This window comes from Populus euphratica, unplaced genomic scaffold (assembly GCF_000495115.2).
Source record: "Populus euphratica unplaced genomic scaffold, PopEup_1.0 scaffold79.1, whole genome shotgun sequence".
In the NCBI taxonomy this organism is placed as follows: domain Eukaryota; kingdom Viridiplantae; phylum Streptophyta; class Magnoliopsida; order Malpighiales; family Salicaceae; genus Populus; species Populus euphratica.
The window spans coordinates 6,702-27,735 of NW_011499959.1; the positions used below are offsets into that span (position 1 = coordinate 6,702).

The window sequence follows — 21,034 nt, forward strand, 5'->3', positions numbered from 1 at the left end:
AGGCTTGAGGTTATTTTATAAATAAAATATTTTTTTAAATTTTTTATAAACCATATTTTTAAAAAAATTAATTTTTTTTATATATTTTAGATTGTTTTGATGTATTGATCTCAAAAATAATTTTTTAAAAAAATAAAAAAATATATCATTTTGATGCATTTTAATATGAAAAATACTTTGAAAAGCAATCATAATTACACTTTTAAATAGATAATTTAACAAAAAATAATAACACATGTATTAGTTGGTTTCTCTTAATAGATATTGTTATTCTCACTCTATAGGCTTTCATTCTCATTTCATGTTTATTAAATTTATATAGACAAAGGACATTTTCCCTTGCTTTTAGTAAGACTATAGAGTTTTTTTTTTTTACACAGTCAAAATGTTATTAGAATGTTATTTTTGAATTATTAATGTTAGAAATAAATTCAAATCAAAAGAAGCAAGTAGAAATTCAAGTAAATAAATTTAAAAAAAAAGCAGATAGGAATTCAAGTAATTAAATTGTTAAGTACTGTATTAATTTTTGAAATGAATATTCTATTTATGGATAATATCTACAGGTTGAAAAGTGTAATATGAACAAAAATTTTTTTTAAAAATTAATGAAAGTTGTTGATAGGCGATGGAGAGAAGAAAAAAGGTAAATTTTGATTATACTAAATAGAAAAAGGAAGAATTTCTACTTTCAACTATATTTTTCAGATGTGAATATAAAGCTAACACTTAACATCATCATTTATAAGAAAATATAATTTAAAAATATTTTGTCTATAAATAATAAAATTAGGTTATAAAATGGAATAATAAGCTGTGAAGTAGGAATAACACCATGCATCCAATCTTAGCATATGATCTTTCCCATGTTTTTCTTCTTTATATTTCAAGCTCCTCTAATTCTTCGCAAACTAGCTAGCTTCTAAATCTCAAGGAGTCCTATAATTTGTGGTCCATGTAAAGTGGGATTTCAACTTAGTTTTTAATGCAATAAAAAGTATTTGCATTAACAATGCAATTTTTTTTTCAATAGGTCATAAAAAGAATTGCTAGCATTAATTAAATACTAAAGTAGAAAGCTAATTCTTTTAGTAAAAGCAAAATATAGATGGATCCCTCTTACCCATTGATCAGGGTTCTGGTTTGGGATCTTGGAGTTTTTAGTTCTATATTTAATGAAATTTGGAACATATTACATGACGGGTGTGATTGAAATTGCAGTCGGAACTATTTTTATATAATTTTTTTATTTAAAATTAATTTTTGTAGTATTTTTTGAAAGTTTTGAAGTATTAATATTAAAAATAAAATTTAAAAAATATATTATTTTAATATATTTATAAACAAAATATATTTTAAAACGTAACCTACACTCTAAAATTCAAGAACTAAATACACACACATATATAATAATACCGTGGGACTAACCGGGGGGGAGTGAGAAAATTAAGAGAATTCTGCAGTAAATGGTAATGATATTACAGTTAACACATCTTAACAACGTATTATGGTTCTATGATCAGAACAGAACAAAACAGCCATCGTTTAGATTCTGGGTTTTTCCAAGGAGGTATCGAGAGAGGGTGGGGTTTATTAGGTGTATGAGAGAGCTGTTTTTTAAATTATTTTTTTATTGTATGATTCTGAACTCCTTGGATATCTTAATAAATTAATACATAGTTTTTTATTAACTATATGTGAGAATGAAACGTCTTGACCCTCAAATTTTTTATATTAGAAGTTTTAACTGGGTGCATCATCTTTTTTTTTTATTTATTTATGTGGGGTGTCCGGGCCAGCTTACGCGCACCACGACTAATCCCTACGACCCACTAAACATCTTGTAAGCCCAATGAGCAGGTAAAGCACCGCGGGGATGACAGACATGCACGATAAGGCTCGAACCCAGATGCGAAGGAAGGGGACAAGCCCCTCCCACTGCTGGGCTAGAACCTCGTGTGCGGGTGCATCATCTTTTAATATATATATATATATATATAGACACCAAATTAAATCCATTGAAGCTTCCTTAATAATAATAATAATAAAAATGATAACCGTATATACATGTTAATTGTGTAGTTTTAGAACTGGGTTTAAACCGGAATGAAACCAAGTTTAGGAAAAAATAGAGTAATTTTTTTAAAATTAATTTAATAATTTAGTTGACTTAGAAAAACACATTTAGAATTCGTTGATTATATATTTTTTTTACAAAAATAATAATTTTTTATTTTATAAAAAATAAAAATAGAGTAAGAATGACTAGACCGGTTTAAAAACCAGAATAAATTGTTATAGGCAATTGTCCTTATGTTATTAGTAGGTGTTACAGTGCAAATATATTAGAATCAAATGGTCAGGACATTACTAACTAGCGATGACTATGAACAATTCCTAAATATTACGAAATAATAAATACCAAATGGTTTTTATTAGCGTTGAGATTTTTGCTTCTACAGATGAGATACGAGAAAGGATGTCAAAACCATGCTGAACGTCAGCGAAAACAATCTTGGAAGACTGTGGCAGCCAGGAGATTACCAAAAAACAATTAAAAAATAATGGTGGATTTGCGTGGTTAATATATAATTTGGAGGCTGGATTATTATTAATTAGTCAATTGACACGGTATTAATGAGTTAAAATTCCCTCAAATCAAAAACTATTATTAGAGTGTCATTTCCATTGGCAGACAATCCTGCGGCGACTCTCCTACTAACGTGAGAGATTTGTCTTTGATTTTGTACAAAGTTGACAAGTGGAAACCTGATGATTAGTGGAGAACCCATGCAGCCATCAACGGCCACCGTCGATACCTTGACTTGCACCCACTATATGGATAAATGCGGCTCAAAATCGTATTTTATTGAAGCGTATAATTAAATTGTTGGGTCTTTTTGTTGTTTTTTTAATCTAAAGCAATAGATTTTGACATTTGATTTGCATATGATTTATTAAAAAAAGGGTTTTTTTTCTTCACAAAATTACCCTCTACCTATTAACCCAACCCTGTCACATAAAAAAATATATAACAAAATAACAATTTATGAAAAAACTAACCAATGAAATCCATTAATTCCAAAATATACAAGAAAACAATTATATATTTAATAAAAATAATAATATATAAAAAAAAGAAAGAATTAACAAACAAAACTTGTAGGATTAACATAATTTCATCATTAAAATTAACAAAATTAATATAATGTTAATGTAAATACTAGTAAAAGTTTTTATTAAAAAACTGTTAAATTTGATGGTGAAAAATTAGTTCCGGCATGATTTCATGATTACAGGTTTGATAAGAACTCATTTTATTTTATAAGTCATACATAAATTACAAATCATATTTTTGGTTTGCCGGATTCTATGCATTTTAGAGTTTTGTTCCCAATGCATAAAATATAACCTATATTTGTTGCTTATTCAAAGGAATACAAGAGGGAAAATGCACCTCAACTCAAGGGAAAAAGAAAAAAGAAAAGAAATACACGCAAGGATATTTAATTTAATTAATTAATAACATAAACACTTGCAAGATTCAAACATGATGCAGCATATAGTCTAGCAATGACCTATAACGATGGAAATATCTGCATATATAATCATCAGCTTCCTTGCTCTCCTAAGGAAGCAAGAACATTTACTTCAAATCGATAAATAATTTTTAAATTAAGAAAGAAGAAACTTGAGTCCTTTGATTATGGAGCTCATCTAGACCCTGGTGTGCTGCTATACGTATTCATGACATTGGAGCACTCTTTATATATATATATATATATATGATTGAATGAAAACCAACAAGGTTTGGGCTCAGCAAGTCGGAGTAGGCTGAAGGAATATATATTTTTTTATTTATATAGTGACGATTGCATGTCAAAAATCGAGGTATGGTATATATAGATGTATAGATGCCAGCAACTTCTTAATTTTATTAATCTCAGCGGCATGAAAGCTCCAAGAAACAGTCTAGCCTGTTTGAAAATATAATTACTATTTTTGTTTTAAAATATATTAAAATAATATTTTTTATTTTTTAAATTAATACATTAATACAATTCAAAATATACAAAAAAATAATTTTTAATAAATTAATTTTTTAATTTTTTGAAAACACAGTGTATAACCGCTTTTCCAACCTTTCACCTGTTCTTCTGTCATTGTCGCATCAAGGAGCCTCAAATCCACAGGCTTCACAATTTTTAACTCCTCATTTGACCAACAATTTCAATAAAAGAAAAGCAGAAAATAGTAGAAAGATTTAGGGGTTCTTTGAAAGTATATTAGTGGTTTTTTAAAGTGTTTTGTATTTAAAAATATATTAAAAGAATATATTTTTATTTTTAAAAATTATTTTTAATATCATCAAATTAATATAATAAAAAAAATATTTTTTTAAAAATTAAATTTTACCTAACACTCAGTTAGAACACAGTTCCAAAAGCGTGGATCCCTGGGAAAAAAAAATTCTATATTTTCGTTTTGATAAATGGGGGTGTCTCGAGGCCTGGGTCAGGCCTGAATGATTGAGTGACATTCATAGATAACAAGCTTTGGGCCTCTGAGGGTGAGTTGCTTCCTCCGGTTAACATAAATGGGCTCGAGCAGTTAGGCTAGGCTAAATAAACTTTTTCATTTTTACCTGAATCCATCTGTATTCCACTAGAAATAATAATAATAAATAACTTCCCTTGAAGTGATTAACTGGCACACGTGTATATAATCTTTTGCTCGCAAAAAGGTTTTTACGTGGTCTGGGGATACAACTAATTTTTTTAAGCATAAAAAAGATATAGTACTTTAAAAATATTAATAAAAATCAATGATGTGAATTATAAATTTACGTAGATAAAATAAACTAATATTATTTAATTAAAAGATAAAAAATAGACAAGGATAAGAAGAAGAAAAAAATAATAAAATTCAATTTTTAATTAATTTAATATAAAATAATAAAAAAAAACCCAAGACATTTCAAGTTAGCATACCAAGTCTGGAATCTGATTTATGAGACTACCATAAGTTAATAAAAATAATTATAAAACTTAATTTTTAATAAATCTAATATATAATGGTGAAATATAAAATTAATTAATAAAAAAAATTGTGAACTCGTGCAAGTTCAACAGACACTGAAAAAATCAGTAAAATTTTATTTTTTAATTAAATTAAATTAATTGTGTGAGAGTAAAAATAAATTGTTCAATTTATGATATTTTGTTTTTATTTATTTTTTATGTCACTCTATTCTGAAAACAAGTGTGATTTTTTTTGGTTATTAAATTTTTAAATTTTTATTATTCTTTTTAAAATATTAATATGAGAAAAACTCGCGTATTTATGGATGAATTATGAGTATTAATATATTAATGAATATTTATTATAATTAATAAGCATTCATAATAAATTATAAATAATTAATGTTTTGGTTTTTAAGTTTATTAAAAAATAATAATTAAATTTTTTTTTGAGTTTTTTTATTATTGGTTTTTATAAGAGTTGTTTTTCTTTTCATTATTTTTACTATTGAACTTAGAATTGTTTTTCTTTATAAAAAGAAAGTTGAGTTCATTTCATTTAGTTTGTTATATCCTTTAAAGGTGTTGTTGTTAAACTCACGTCAGATAATTACCGAAAGATAACTTACACTAAATGACAAACAATTACACTTCAAGAATAAATAATTACCATATGACAGGCAATTATGCTTGGAGAATAAATGATTCAATCATCAACAGCAACAACTTCAAGTAACTCTAAACAAATAATTTTTTTAAACTTCTACTGAGGTCATATCTCTCAATTCAATACTTATTATATAAATAGCTCAATCTTTTTTTTAGAAAAAAAATTATGCATATTTATTTTTACATGATAATATTCCATACAGGTAATTTTTTATTCAATAAAGATTTACAAATTTATAAAACAACAATAATAACAATTTTTCCAACTGTTTATTTGGCCTCCAGCTGCTTCTCTGTATATTAAAAAAAAAACAACTCATTTTTTATATAAAATAACTTCACTTCTAATGAAAAAAAAATATTTTTCTTGAGAGTTGAGGCCATTATAATATATTTTAATGTTCTTGTTACTTAATTATTAAGTTATTTGACAAGGATAAAAAAATCCTTAGAACCATTGTTTTGCAGAAAACTTGGTGCGCTCCTATGATGCGTATATGATAAAACTAATAAATATTATTTTACAAACTTAAATATTTTTAAAATTTTCTATTATATTTATGTTGTGTTAGATTTGTATTATCTAAAGTGATAATCTCGTATGTTACTAGAGAAATATGTTTGTATAAATTTTTTTAAGGTAAACATCTCAAGAAATATTTAAGAAATTTAATATAAATATCTAAATTATAATATATTTAACATATAAATATATTTATAAAGATATTTAATTTTAATTGAGATCGTGCCGACAACATTCCTTGAAATGCTGAAGTGACGGCAGACCACATTAATCGATCAATTAATGATGCTGATCAAGTTAAATAAATGTATTAAGAGTTATTAAATGCTATCTTACAGAAGTGTGTTTGGTGGACATATTAATTTTCGATTGGACCGAAAGGAAAAAGGATCATCACGCGAGGCTGACATATCAAGGCCCTGCCCTGTAAAAGTAACTAGACAGACAGACAGACAGACAGGCCACACGCTCGTTGCATTTAACGGACAACGCCGTTTCATCCACTCTCCAAACAAGTAAAAAAAACTCCAAACTCCTTTTTTCTCAAAAGCCACATGCAAAGCCAAAGTCAAAGGCGAGAAAGATCTCCTTCATTTTTTCTCATACCTTTTGGTTTTTAGGCATCATGGGTGGCAATGTAAAGCGTGAGATTGTTGAGCCGTTACCCAATCGACGAAACGCCGCCGTTTCCGGCGTTCCTCCCGCGGTAATCGAACTCAGTAGCAGCAGTGAAAGTAGCAGTGGTAGCGGGAGTGAGTCGGAATCCGAGATGGATGCAAATAGTGTCATCTCTAAGAGACCGAGGGGTCCTAGTGGTGTTAATGGAGGTACTGAGAAGAAGAAGAGGAGGAAGAAGAGGAGGAATTTTGAGGATTTAGGGGTTGTGTTGCCGTTGGGATTTCTTGCTCCAATTACGCCGCCGCCGGATTCGGAGACGCCCTCTGAAGCGGAGATCATGGCGGTGGAGTCGACGGAGAGTAGGAGAGTGAGTTTGACTGGTCAAAGTAGTAAGCAGTTCTGGAAAGCTGGTGATTATGAGGGTGCTCCTCGAGCTAATTGGGATTCATCTTTTGGTAATTTTTTTATTTTATTCTGCAAGATACATTTGCACTTATTATTGTTAATTTGATTATTTGAGTCAGTTTTTTATTTATTGTTAATTGCAATGTGCATTGTAAAGGCTTATCTTTTATATATATATATAACTTGCAGGTGGAATGGATCATGTTCGGGTTCATCCAAAATTTCTGCATTCTAATGCAACTAGTCATAAATGGGCGCTCGGAGGTAAAGTTGATTCCTTTCTTTTCTACATTGATGATTACATATGGGGGACTGATCATTTTGTTTTGGTTTACTGTGATTTCATAAAAAAAATTGTTTGTACTTCTCCGTTTTGCAGCTTTCGCTGAACTTTTGGACAATGCGTTGGATGAGGTTAGTTTTTTGTGCTGGTTACTTTCGTGTTGTGAAACTTGCAGCTTTTGAGTTTTCATGGTTTATTTGTTTTCGTGTTAGTTTGACAATGGAGCCCGGTTTGTTAACATAGATATGGTTGAAAGTAAGAAGGATCAGAGCAGAATGCTTTTGATTGAAGGTATGTGCTTATTTCTGCTTAGCTGGTGTTTATCCTTGTTGGGTTTAGTTCTGACTTGAAGTTTAATGGATCACTGGTGATATTGGGCAAATTTCGAAGTGTATGCAAGTTGTTTTGCTTCATTTGTTATGGAATGGGCTTGTTTTTCTCAATCTTAATTTTTCTAGTCATAAACAGGATGCTTTGAAGATGTTTTATTTGTCATTATGTGATGTGTCAGTTGTGCTTCTTCTTTTTTTTTAATCTTAGATGCCTGAGATATTTTCAGCTTCATATTATATTCTCTGCTTCATGTCATGTTTTCTTCCCATGAGAGTTTTTTTTCTTGATTATGCTATTATATTCTTAATATGTGGTATCTTTTGTGGTGCTTTTTCTGTGTTACAGATAACGGTGGTGGAATGGATCCAGATAAACTGCGACAATGCATGTCTTTGGGTTATTCTGCAAAAAGCAAAGTGGCTAACACCATTGGACAATGTAAATCATTGTCTCTTGGGAAAGATGCATCCATTTTATTTTTCTGGTTGTAGTTTCTTAAATCGATGTATATTTTGTTATTCAGATGGCAATGGGTTTAAGACAAGTACCATGAGGCTTGGAGCAGATGTGATTGTGTTTTCACGTTGTCAGGGAAAAGATGGCAAATTGTTTGAGCTCTTTTTTTTCTTATAATCATGTTGTTGACATTTTGTTTTTTTCCTTGTGGATGGTGAATATTGACAGTTTTTTCTGTTTGGTTTTAGTCCTACACAGAGCATTGGATTGCTATCATACACTTTTTTGAGGAACACAGGGAAAGAAGATATTGTGGTGCCCATGGTAATTAATTGATCGTTCTAATTCATTGAACACACAGACACACAGACTAAACATGCCATCTTATCTGTATTATGTAGCAGCAAACTCTGGATATCTTTAGGATGATTAATATCTTTGCTATCCTCTCTTGGTGCCACAGTTTCCAATGACTTAAACTTCACAATATTGCTTGCTATTCTGTATAGTTCTCAAAATTGATCAGTTACTGTATTTGGTGTTAAATTTTTTTTCTAGTTGAGTTAGCTATTTTAGATCAAGTGTCGTACAGTCTAGTAAAAACTATACAATTTCTTCCTTTGGAGTAAGATTTTGGTTTTCTAGGATCTCTCCTCTTTACACCGTTCCTAATTGTGTTTAGAGTTGCATTTAGGAAAACCTCTCATTTTCTTACAGTGGTTTTAGGTTTTGGTTATCATTGGGCATTTTTTCTTTTTTCCTTTTTAGCATGAACTTTGGGCCTTCACTATGTTGGTGGTTTTGCTCCTTTTTTTTTATCTGTGTGCTATGCGGTGTGGCATGCATGATGCATAGCGAACTTATCTGTATTGCATACAGTGGCCATTTGGAGTTGCTGGCATTAGGTTATACTAGCATATGATTGAAATTTAGACAGAAGGATCTTGTTAAGAGGAATGCCCAAATTTGGGTTCTCAGCTCCTCTGTTACTATTTTGGTAGCAACACGCAACTGTTCAGTCTTGATTACATGTTATCAATACACCTTAGTCACTGTTTTAACTCCAATTTTTCACCATTTATGTTTCTGATAGTTTTATGTGTTAACTATGGAGGGTGAATCATGGTTTCCTGGAGATTAATAATTAAAAACCTTCAATGAAGTCATACACATCTAAACTTTGTTGTTTTGTGAATTTTTATGAAGCTTGACTATGAAAGAAAGGGACGGGAATGGAGCAGGATGTTTCGGTCTTCTACTGGTGATTGGAATAGAAATGTGGAGACAATAGTTCATTGGTCTCCATTTTCCAGTGAGGCAGACCTTCTTCGCCAGGTATTTACTGTTGATGAAGTGTAAAACAAAGAAAAATAATAATACACCTGTGTACATGCTCTTCTCTTGTCTTCTGTGTTTGGTCTCCATTATTTCTCTTTGATGGTCTAGTTTTCAGAATTATCATTGTATTGTCTATCTAGTTCATGCATATCATTTTTTATGCTGTAAACTTCTTCTTCTTTTTTGTTAACTTCGTGTTTTTGTACTTTATAGTTTAAGCTTATGTCAGATCAACTTCGTGTTTTTATACTTTATAGTTTAAGCTTATGTCAGATCATGGGACACGTATAATTATATACAATCTTTGGGAGGATGACCAGGGCATGTTGGAACTTGATTTTGACTCTGATCCTCATGTATGTCTTCAATGTCTAATCTAATTCCAAATAAGATTTTGAAACTGATCTTTTGGAGAGTATTTTTATGTGGTGTATAATCTGACAGGATATCCAACTAAGAGGCGTCAATCGAGATGAGAAGCATATACAAATGGCAAAAGAGTTTCCCAACTCCAGACACTTCCTTACTTATAGGCATTCATTAAGGGTAGCTAATCCCTCTATACTGTTGCTCTTATTCAAATGATTAATTTTTGTTCTCTAATCAGAATTTTGATTTCCTTAACAATTCATATCTGGTTGATTATCTGTGCTTTATCTAGCTGATCAAATTTTGATTCTGTAATCCACATTTTCAACTTTAATAGAATGATTTAGCTAATCTCTCCACACCATTATTTCTATGATTCATTATTTTGTACCTTTTCTACACTTTCTACTTTAATAGAACTAGTTTTTGTTGAGTGCAACACGTTGGATCTTCATTGTTTAACTTGGGGAATTTCATAAAGCATAATGATTATGAAATTCAAGTAGCAAGAAATTTCAATTTCTTTACCTTTTAATGTAATCAAGATATATTATCAAAATCTTGAGAAACTCGACATGAAATTGTTAAATGCTTGAAAAAGACTCTTTTTGGCTGAAACCATTTTGTTTGGAAATTCCTATAGTGGCATTTTTAGTTCACAAGTTTAACACGGCATAGATGTTTTTGCATCTACTTTACTATTTAGAAAAAAAAGAAAAAGAAATTGTAAGAATGTAGGGAACAGGTTGATATAAAGTGGGGATTAATCCGAATAACTCCATTTGTGACCTGCTTAAATTTGTGGAAATTAATATGGTTTGACTAATTTGTCCTGTTCAATTAGACAGGCTTATTTCTTTGGCTGTTTTAAACATCCTTGATCTCTCGTTTAGCAACTGATTGGTTGATGCTTATCTACTTCCATGTCAACCTCCAGAATTATACATCAATTCTCTATCTCAGACTGCCTCCCAGCTTTCGAATCATTCTCCGTGGAAAAGATGTTGAGCACCACAATATAGTGAATGATATGATGCTATCTCAAGAGATAACGTACCGGCCACAACCTAGTGCTGACAGTGTTCCGAAAGACACAAATGTAATACAACTTAACTTGGTTGGATAATTCTCTTCTTTGCTTATTCTGTTACTGATTGCTCGCATCTATTGTCAGCAGATGACTGCTGTCGTCACCATTGGCTTTGTGAAGGATGCAAAGCATCACATCGATGTTCAAGGGTTCAATGTTTACCACAAAAATCGACTAATCAAGGTTTGTTTTGCTTTCAGAGAAATTATCATTGATTTTCTTTTCTTTTTTGTTGTAAAACTCAGTGATGCTGTGATACTGAATGCATGATGATGTGTTTTTTTTTTATAATTATTATGTCCATTTATATTTGGTTCTTGGCCCTTTTTCTTTGTTCGAACTTTTGTGCGCTTGTGTCTTCTCCAGAATGGATGAGTATGGTTAGAAATATGGTCAGCAAAAAGTTCCCAACATGCCCCATTTCTCATGAATGAACTGTGAACAGACATGTGTTTGAGCAACGTGCCCCATTTCTCATTTTGTGAATGAACTGTGAACAGACATGTGTTTGAACCATGAGCAGATTCATTAATGTTCCATGGCAAAAGCTAGAGGAATTAACAAAGTGTATGCACTTATACTGCAATTTGGTCTGAAAAATCATGTAAAAGTTGGAAAGTGGGCGTAAATACTTTGGGGTAATGAATAATTGAGGGAAAATGAATTGCATGTATCATTGGATTTGACATTTTTATATTTTTGCATCCAGCAAAAAATGCCAACCCCAATTTTTTAATGTTGCACTCATAAATTTGTTGACGATGCATTTTAAATACTCTCTCTTTTCAAATTATCATGTCCTTTAAAGCATGCAGATGGAAAGTATTTAATATGTTAATATGCAGATGTATTTAAAAGAATCCATCTGAATTATCAACAAACATTTGATTCCCAAAGCATCGGGTTGCTGTAATTTGAGTACGCCAAACAAAGTTAATTGATTGCAATTGTTCTTAACAAAGCACTGTCTGTTTTATAGCCATTTTGGAGGCTTTGGAATGCAGCTGGAAGTGATGGACGTGGAGTTATTGGTAAATATTTGCATTCCATTCCCCCAACTATCCATTTCTAATACTTTGTAAACATTAATGATTCTATCTCTGCTGACAGGTGTGTTGGAAGCTAATTTTATTGAGCCAGCTCATGATAAGCAAGGATTTGAACGCACAACAGTTCTTGCAAGACTTGAAGCTCGATTAGTACAAATGCAAAAGCATTACTGGTTTGTTGTTCATGTTTCTAACTGATTGGTATCAATTGCTCTTCAGGATATGTGAGGTTTAAATCCTACTAATAGCTGTGCACAACTTTCTTAGGTGCACTTACTGCCACAAAATTGGTTATGCTCCAAGGCGAAATAAGAAACTGATAAATGAGTCAGATAGAGGTATATTTTGGGATGTTTTAATGTTTCCAAGTATATGGTGTCTTGCATCAGGCATTGCCTTCTTCTATTGCATACTAGTTTTGAAAGCTTTCTTATTACCCCCTTACTGATCTCACACGAAGTTGTCTTTCCAAATGAAGAGAATTCTCCTGATGATCTACCACCCACATCTTCTCAATCTAGAAAGAAGTATACTTGTTTGAGCAGTAAGATATTCCCCTCACATTCTAACCGTGGGTATGTTAATGGAAATGCCTTCAATAAAGGGAATATTAGAACAAAGACCCCAACCAAATTGGGAAAAAACACTGTATCTTCGGGACCTTCACCTCCTGCTCAAGATGAGAGTAGTGAAGATGATGAGCGTGTTGCTCTTCTTATGAGAGAAGCAAATGGGAGCACTCAAGAGACCACTCCTACTAACAAGTCTTTTGACAAAAATGGGTTGCCTAAAACATGTTCGTCCTCATACTTTGAAGATTCTGGAGGGGCACAAATAGACACAAGATCCCAACCAAAGGTTGCTTCTCTTGCATCATTTTTTTTATAAGTTCTATGCCAATTTACAGGCCACACTTGTGGAAAGGTGCTTTTAGTTGATGATGTTTCCAGATGCTGTCCTTTTTATCTCTATTTTCTGGTGTACTTTTAGCTGGTGATGTTTTCCAATGCTATCCTTTTTATGTCTCTTTTGTGATGTGGGATCTTATCCCTGGTAATAACCCAGATGGTAGTTTTAGAGATAGAAAGCTCCTTTGACAAGTTCCTTGTCTGAAGTCGATCAGAGACTCCCCGGTCATTAAAAGATCTACATTGAGCTGCTTGAAGAACTATTGCAAAGAAGCAGACCATGTTAATGATAGCTGTCGAAGATTTTTCTACTCCTTAAATCTTAGGTCACATCTGATTATAATTAACAGAAAGGCTTGGTCAACTGTCAAGTGCTTCATGTTGTCAAGCAATTTTATTTCCTTATTTTTAGTAAATGTTGAGATTGATTTAGGTTTGCCATCCTTTCTTTGTGTTCTGTGCCTCTGCATTTTTTGTTGGAGTTACAGAAATGATATCCAGGCTGTTTAATTGACAGGTGGGTTATGTTGATAAGAGGGATCATGCCCTTGCTCATTTGAAACAAGAGAATCGTGAGCTAAAAGAAAGGTTGATTTTTTCTCCCTCTGATCTTTTAAGAACTATGCTTCCTTCTATTTTATTTATCTCCTTCCTTGGTTTGCAGATTACAGAAACTGGAAGGAGAGACTCAAGGGAAGTACATGAGTGGTTTTCAGTGTGAGAAGTGTAAATCACTTGAGATACAGGTATACAACATCTCCACTTGCCATTAGTTAATGTGTTGGATGGGATATCAGGAATATAGGATTCCAGTTGTATGCTTTAGGTGCTATTGTTTGCCACATGGCTTGTTGAATTTGAAATCTCCTGAAACGTTAATTCCCTTTCTGCTTCTTCAGTTGCAGGAAGCACAGCAAAAACTTGAAGAATTGAACAAGGAACAGGAAAGTCTGATTGATATATTCTCAGAGGAGAGGGACCGACGAGACCAGGAGGAGGAGAGTTTGAGAAAGAAGCTAAAGGTTTTTTGCATTATCCCTCCCTCTTGTCACCACTGGGGAGAATTTGTTGCCTGTGCTTTTTAATTTGTTTTTTTTCTTCTCTTATTTGTCATAGTTGGATGACTCTTGAGGTGTATCCTTGCAGGATGCATCAAATACTATTCAGGAGTTGCTCGACAAGGTCAGGCTGTTGGAGAAAAGATGAAATCTCATCTCAAAGGACTATGCTTGAGAGCACTTCGTATCAATCTCCTCCACTGGTTATCTTGTGCATATTGTAGTCTTCCTCTTTAGTGTCTGGTTTTCATCATGACCTTAAGCTGACGTAGCTTTCGAGATTCGCTAACATAGGAGCTGGGTTCATGTTTTTTCTTCACTAATCCCTTGTCTTTGCACTCTCTCCTGGCATCCTGTTCTCTCATTTCGGGCACATTTCCTACTATTTGTGCGGAGGAAAACGGGGAGAAGAAGAGCTCCATTTGTGATTGTATAGAGATCCCATACCTTGAGCTGTAGGCACATTTTTGTAAATTCCGTATATAAATCCCGCATGCGTCTCCCTCTTACTTGAGTTTGGGTAATCATAACAGTGGAAAATTATCATATCTATTGCATGCATGTCGGTATGTTGCTGCCTGTTTGCATCATTGATGAAGTCACTGGCTTATTTTAATTTCCATATAAATTAAATAAAATAAAATTTAGAAAACTATCACGTCGCATCGTTTAGGCATACTAACTAGTTCCGCTTAGAAAATGAGTCTAAAATACTATTATTCGATTAATGAGGTTTGAGAGAGGATTCCATTAATGTGTTTTTTTAACTAAATTACCTGTAAAATCGAAACCTATAATATCAATATTAAAATTAAGATTTAATCACCAAGACACATTGAATGCAATGATTTCAAACCCTTTGTTCTTCAATTCATCCATGTCGAGGTGGATCTTGAAAGAAAATTTTATCTGTATTTATTTAAATCTTCTTACCTATATTATAATTAAATTTTTTTTTTATAATCTTGTGTTGAAGTTTTATTTGAAAATAAATAAAATTTCAACAAAAAATATTAAAAAATAATAATTAAAACTAAAAGGTATGAATATGAAATAACAATAATAATGAAGGTTATTGTTTTAACTATCAACCCTCTTTCACTTATAATATTTTAAATGTTCTTCAATTCATCAATGTTGAGGTGGATCCTGAAAGAAAATTTCATCTATATTTATTTAAATCTTCTTACCTACATTATAATTTTTAAAAAATTTATAATCTTTTGTTGAAGTTTTATTTGAAAATAAATAAAATTTCAACAAAAAAATATTAAAAAAAAATAATTAAAACTAAAAGGTATGGATACAAAATAACAATAATAATAAAAGTTATAGTGTATTTACTAGAATAGTAGAAAGAAATAAAATAAAAAAAAGAATCACTAGCAATATACCAGTTAAATTCGAAAAACACATGTCGCCTATAATAAAAAAAGAAGATAGAGAAAATAAAATGAGATAGTAAAAATTCATTATTGACCATGAGAAACCACCATATATGTAGCCCAAAGTGTATTATAGCTCCAACAAGCCAATAACTTTTTAAATATAAAATTATTATTTTAATAATAAAACATGTTAATAACCTCTAATAAAATTTTAATTAACCAGAGAAATCAAGGTTAAAAGATTCAAATGTCTCTACCTACAATAAATTTAATGTATAAAGATGCATATGTAATTATAACATGTATGAAAAAATAAAAATACTTAAATATCTCTATCTAAGATCATTTATTTTTTTTACTTTTGAGAGTTTATTTTATTTTACTGTTTATTAAAATATTAAATATATAAAAATACTCCCAAACAAATTAATAATAATTAATATGCATTATAAAAATACTAAAATAATCCTAATCCAATTACATGTATTTATTTTTCAATGAGAAAGATAAAATGACCACTACACTGTACTGGTAAATGAAAAAAACTGTAGGAGGGGCTTCAATGATTAGTCTTTATTTTATTCAGTTGTGTTTTAATAATCTTCTTTTACATGTATAATTCAACCATATATTTCTATGGCACCTCCTCCATTATATACGGAATGCTCAATCATTTTCCATGTACCTCCTCCCTCTCCTATCTTTATCATGATCTTAAAAAAAATTCTTCCCCTTGAAGAACCATTTCTTGCACTCATTTTTGCCTCTTCATTGCCATGCTTTTCGAATAAAAAGAAACAAGGAAAGTAGAAGTCACGAGCTCAGAGGGGCAAAGCCTAGTACCATCGGGTTCGGTGCATGACAAGAAAGAGATATGAAATAACAATAATAATAAAGGTTATAGTGTATTTACTAGAATAATAGAAAGAAATAAAAAGAAAAAAAAGAGTCATTAGCAATACACTGGTCAAATTCGAAGAGCACATGTCGCCTATGATAAAAAAAAGAAAACAGAAAATAAAATGAGATGGTAAAAATTCATTATTGACCACGAGAAATCACTATACATGTAGCCCAAAGTGTATGGTAGCTCCAACAAGCTAATAACTTTTTAAATATAAAATTATTATTTTAATAATAAATCATGTAAATACACTTAAATAAACTTTCAATTAACTAAAAAAATCAAGGCTAAAAGATTCAAATGTCTCTACCTACAATAAATTTAATGTCTTACATCTAAAGATACATATGTTATTATACCGTGTATGAAAAAATAAAAATACTTAAATATCCCTACCTAAGACCATTTATTTTTTTATTTTTGAGAGTATTTATTTTATTTTACTGTTTATTAAAACATTAAATATATAAAAATACTTCCAAAGAAATTAATAATAATTAATGTATATTATAAAAATACTAAAATAATCCTAATTCAAATACATGTATTTATTTTTCAATGAGAAAGATAAAATGACCATTACACGGTACTGGTAAATGAAAAAAAAATGTGGGAGGGGCTTCAGTGATTACTCTTTGTTTTATTTAATAATCTTCTTTTACATGTATAATTCAACCATATATTTCTATGGCACCTCCTCCATTGTATACGGAATGCTCAATCATTTTCCATGTACCTCCTCCCTCTCCTATCTTTATCATGATCTTAAAAAAAATTCTTCTCCTCGAAGAACTATTTCTTGCATTCATTTTTGCCTCTTGATTGCCATGCTTTTCGAATAAAAGGAAAGAAAGAAAGTAGAGGTCACGAGCTCAGAGGGGCAAGGCCTAGAACCATCGGGTTCGGTGCATGACAAGAAAGAAAGCTATTATGGTGGAACCCCCTCCGAGCATTTTATCTCACTAGCTGCACCTAGTCACCATCAAAGAATACCCGCAAAAATACAAAACCCAGGTCTCAAGTCTCAAGCGCGAGAGTAATAACGTCAACTGCCCAGTTTAGAAAACCCAAGTATCTGGTCTTTCCCTAATCTCTCTCTCAATCTGTATCCAAACAAAACGCACGCGTTTCGGTGTTGATTGTTCTGCATCTCTCTCTCTCTCAGGTGAATACGGAAGGAAGAATCCGTGAACTCCTCTCCAACTTCCGGACGTATACCATACACGATACACCCACACATACACTCACTTTGTATGGATGTACGTATCTATTTGAATACGGTTTTTTTAGCTTGAAGGGTACGAGTTATAAATGCAGTGTTCAGAGGAAGATACTGGTGTTTTTTGACATTTCTGGCTTCAAGATCATCCTCTTCTCTCTGTCTCTGCTTTTTGTCTACACCGTTATAGCGTAGTAAATTCCGCAGTCTGCAGCGGCACCTTTTTTTTTTTTTTAAATCTTTATCTTCCCTCAACAACTTCCTCTGTTGAAAACTCTGAGCACCTTTTTTTTTTTTAATCTTTATCTTTCCTCAACAACTTCCTCTGTTGAAAACTCTGCCTATTTTGTTTTTCATTTTTCATGCTCGCTTTCTTTTGTTTACAGGTCTGTTCCATATCTCCGTAGTTCAGGCTTCCAGTGCATGCTTGGAAGTGAGTTTTTAATTGTATTTGAGCCCGTTTTAAAAATATATTTAATTTAAAAAGCATTAAATTGGTATTTTTTAATGATTTTAACATGTTAATAGGCATTAAATTGGTTTTTTTAATGATTTTAACATGTTAATATTAAACGAAATTTAGCAATTATTTTTTTTAAATTTTTAAATAAAAAATGCTTTTGAACAGCCTTCGAAACATTTAAAAAATCGTTCTCCCCTCGTGTACCTAAGATGTTTAATTTCAGAGGCAGGGGAAGTAGTTGTAGCTGTTTCTTTTCTGTGTTTTGAAAGTCAAATCTGAACCATTTGTTTCTCTTATAATCTGACGGTCGTTCCTTGATGTGATATATCTACAACTACATAATACCTCCATCGTTATATTTTTGCAGATTTTTGAGAGAGAGTGTGAGAGAGTGAGAGAGCGAGTGAGTGAACATCTTATCAAAAGCCAAAGCTCTCCCCGAGTCAGACTCCGTCGTTTTGTTCTTACTCATTTTCGAGGTGTTCTATCATTAGTCAGTCTCTTCGTCTTTGACTTCTTGGAGACGCCTTTCCTTTTGACAGTTTCAAGAAGGGAAGCTTTTGAGTTTGAGAGGGTGTCAATGAGTTTTTCTTCTTCGACGATGAGGAAGGTGGTTTCGAAGATAATTGGCGTCGTTTTGGTGATGGTCCTCTTGCTGGCTATACTGATATCCAAGTCTTCATTTCTCTCAGGTTTGTCTCTGGATTTTTATTTATCTTGATGGATAAAAGTGATTATTTATTTATTTATCATTGAAGTGGTGGGTTTTGGTTTTAATAACCTTTTGTTTTTGTTATAAAATCCAAGATACCTGATCCATCTCATCATCTGTTTTCATTCCTCTAATTATTATTATTATTTTTTATTCTGTTTTGCTATTTTTTAATATTAATTTCCAGGTTCGGGTAAAGATGAAGGTGGATTCATGGGCTTGAGCCACATGTTTCTTCACGAGGAAGGGAATTACAGTGCCTCTTCCCTGCATCGCAAGCTGCTTGTTCGCTGTAAGGACTCATAAATTTTGCAAAATTATTTTAGGTCTTGCTTCTTAAAAAAGAAAATAAATATCAGGTGGATTTTGCAATTTCTTTTTAATATGGGATTTTGGTTTTTTATATCTTCGAAATAAAATAAATGGGGGCCAAAACAAAGTGTTATGACGTGGGGGGCGGTATACGTGAGTCTTTTGTGGTTCATGACACTCCCTGATAACACATACCCTTTTATTTCGCCAGCAGGGAAGACCGTCGGCACATTATTCAGATGAGCGTACGATATACTTGTCAGAGGTGCACGTCCGTGTTTTCTAGCTATGTTGCATGTTAACGTGCACCGCTGGCAAATTGTGGTCCCCTACACTACGGACACCCTTCTTCAACAATTGGGCTGTCGTAGTAGTAGTAAATAGTAACACTAAGTATCTTCTTGATGGGATTTAGAATCCCTTTTATGTTTCTGTCAACCCTTTTTAGCCTTCCTGCTCAAAAATTTGTGAGCAGTGCCTTAGCAAATTGTTTTGGGCCAAAAGGTCTGGTTGAGTTTTCAATCTTTGTGCACGGGGAAGGGCACCATTGAACTTTGAATAAAGGATGGATCATGAGTTAATTTTCTCTGTTCCTCTCTCACATAATTCCTGTGATTCGCCTCCAAAAAGTATTTTTTGTCTTTTCACGATTCCCTTTTGGTGGGTCAGTACGTGGTTGAGTTCACATCACGTTTTAATGAGGCTGCCAAGCGTGTTGCTACATTTTTTTTATATATATTTTTAAAAAGCATAGCTTTCACTGTCATGGAATTTAATAAAAAGTTTGCCTTTTACCTTGTTTGTATCTGCTTCACACAGCGGTGGCAAAGGAAGAACCTAACAGGATCGGAGAAAAGTGTACAAGCGCTGATATTGTGATTAGTCAGGGACCCACAGCTCCTCTCTCTAGTGGCATACCTACTTACACTGTTCAGATCATGAACATGTGTGCCACTGGATGTGACATCTGCAGGGTTCACCTCAACTGTGGCTGGTTCAGCTCCGCTCGCCTCGTCGACCCCAAGATATTCAAGCGGCTTCGCTACAACGACTGCCTTGTAAACGATGGAAAGCCTTTGGTAGCTGGTGGCATTCTCACCTTTGAATATGCCAATACGTTCTCGTACCCTTTGTCAGTCTCCTCCATATCATGCCATTGAAGAATATACAAGACCAAAAACTAGCACGTAGCTAACAATAACAAGCAACATTGGCATATTTTATAGCGCACACTGCTGGATTTTTGTCAAACACTTACTGCCCAGAGGCCCTTGTGTGTTTTGGATGGATTTTTTCGGGGCGGATTGAGAGGTTTAGAAATTAGAATACGGTACAGGGACTTGCAGACTGAATTGGGACGAAGCAATTAGATGTGATTCTGATTTTTTCTGGGGTGACCTCCCGGTATATGGTTTATATTCGTATATTGTAGTTAATATTTGATCATGGATGCGAGAATTTGAAGCTGTGATCAGAGAATGTTTGTGTTGTTATGGTGGATGAGGAGGACGTGGGTGGGTAAATGATTTTGGCTACTCAAGCACTGATCTGTGTTGTCTAGTGTTTTGCACGTCACAAATCTCAGAATGGTCTCGTACTCTCTCTGTTAACCAAAACTTGCTGCTTCCCATGTAAATGTAAAGTTTGTTTAAAAAACGTTTTTAAAATTATTTTTACTTTAAATTATTTTTTAAAATTTTAAATTGATTTAATAAAGCACATGCAAAACACTAATTTAAATACAAACACACTATTAAACTACTATGCAATTTTTATATTTTGATGAGTTCACATGTGAACTATCCATGCATATAAAAACATTTAAATGCCTATGAATAGAGATTTTGACGTTTTTGGTGTGTGTTTTTTTATTAGAGTGTATCACCTTTTTTTTTTTAATTATATTATCTGGACAT

The 21,034-nt window shown here is 32.2% G+C and overlaps 2 protein-coding genes and 1 long non-coding RNA gene across 4 annotated transcripts; all 3 read left to right on the forward strand.

Moving 5' to 3' along the window:
- Nucleotides 1–6,709: 6,709 nt before the first annotated feature.
- On the forward strand, nucleotides 6,710–14,668 carry LOC105138522 (uncharacterized). 2 transcript variants are annotated; one of them, XM_011044624.1, is made up of 20 exons: nucleotides 6,710–7,286; nucleotides 7,426–7,500; nucleotides 7,616–7,650; nucleotides 7,732–7,810; nucleotides 8,198–8,290; nucleotides 8,376–8,460; nucleotides 8,557–8,632; nucleotides 9,515–9,643; nucleotides 9,904–10,002; nucleotides 10,091–10,192; nucleotides 10,953–11,114; nucleotides 11,190–11,288; nucleotides 12,085–12,136; nucleotides 12,216–12,327; nucleotides 12,422–12,492; nucleotides 12,615–13,012; nucleotides 13,580–13,650; nucleotides 13,727–13,808; nucleotides 13,962–14,084; nucleotides 14,209–14,668. In XM_011044624.1, the coding sequence occupies exons 1-20, from the start codon at nucleotides 6,839–6,841 to the stop codon at nucleotides 14,266–14,268; spliced, it is 2,451 nt and encodes an 816-aa protein (XP_011042926.1). In that variant the 5' UTR covers nucleotides 6,710–6,838; the 3' UTR covers nucleotides 14,269–14,668. The 2 variants fall into 2 exon arrangements, with proteins under 2 accessions (XP_011042926.1, XP_011042927.1); XM_011044625.1 differs by having other exon boundaries at nucleotides 6,711–7,286; nucleotides 11,193–11,288.
- A 2,619-nt stretch (nucleotides 14,669–17,287) lies between these two features.
- Nucleotides 17,288–18,478, forward strand: LOC105138523 (uncharacterized). The gene is made up of 3 exons (XR_844795.1): nucleotides 17,288–17,483; nucleotides 18,018–18,064; nucleotides 18,462–18,478. It is a non-coding gene; the product is annotated as an uncharacterized LOC105138523 (long non-coding RNA).
- Nucleotides 18,479–18,481: 3 nt separating this feature from the next.
- Nucleotides 18,482–20,592, forward strand: LOC105138524 (uncharacterized). Its single transcript, XM_011044626.1, has 3 exons — nucleotides 18,482–18,786; nucleotides 18,994–19,098; nucleotides 19,938–20,592. The coding sequence occupies exons 1-3, from the start codon at nucleotides 18,675–18,677 to the stop codon at nucleotides 20,276–20,278; spliced, it is 558 nt and encodes a 185-aa protein (XP_011042928.1). The 5' UTR covers nucleotides 18,482–18,674; the 3' UTR covers nucleotides 20,279–20,592.
- The last annotated feature ends 442 nt before the right edge of the window (nucleotides 20,593–21,034 follow it).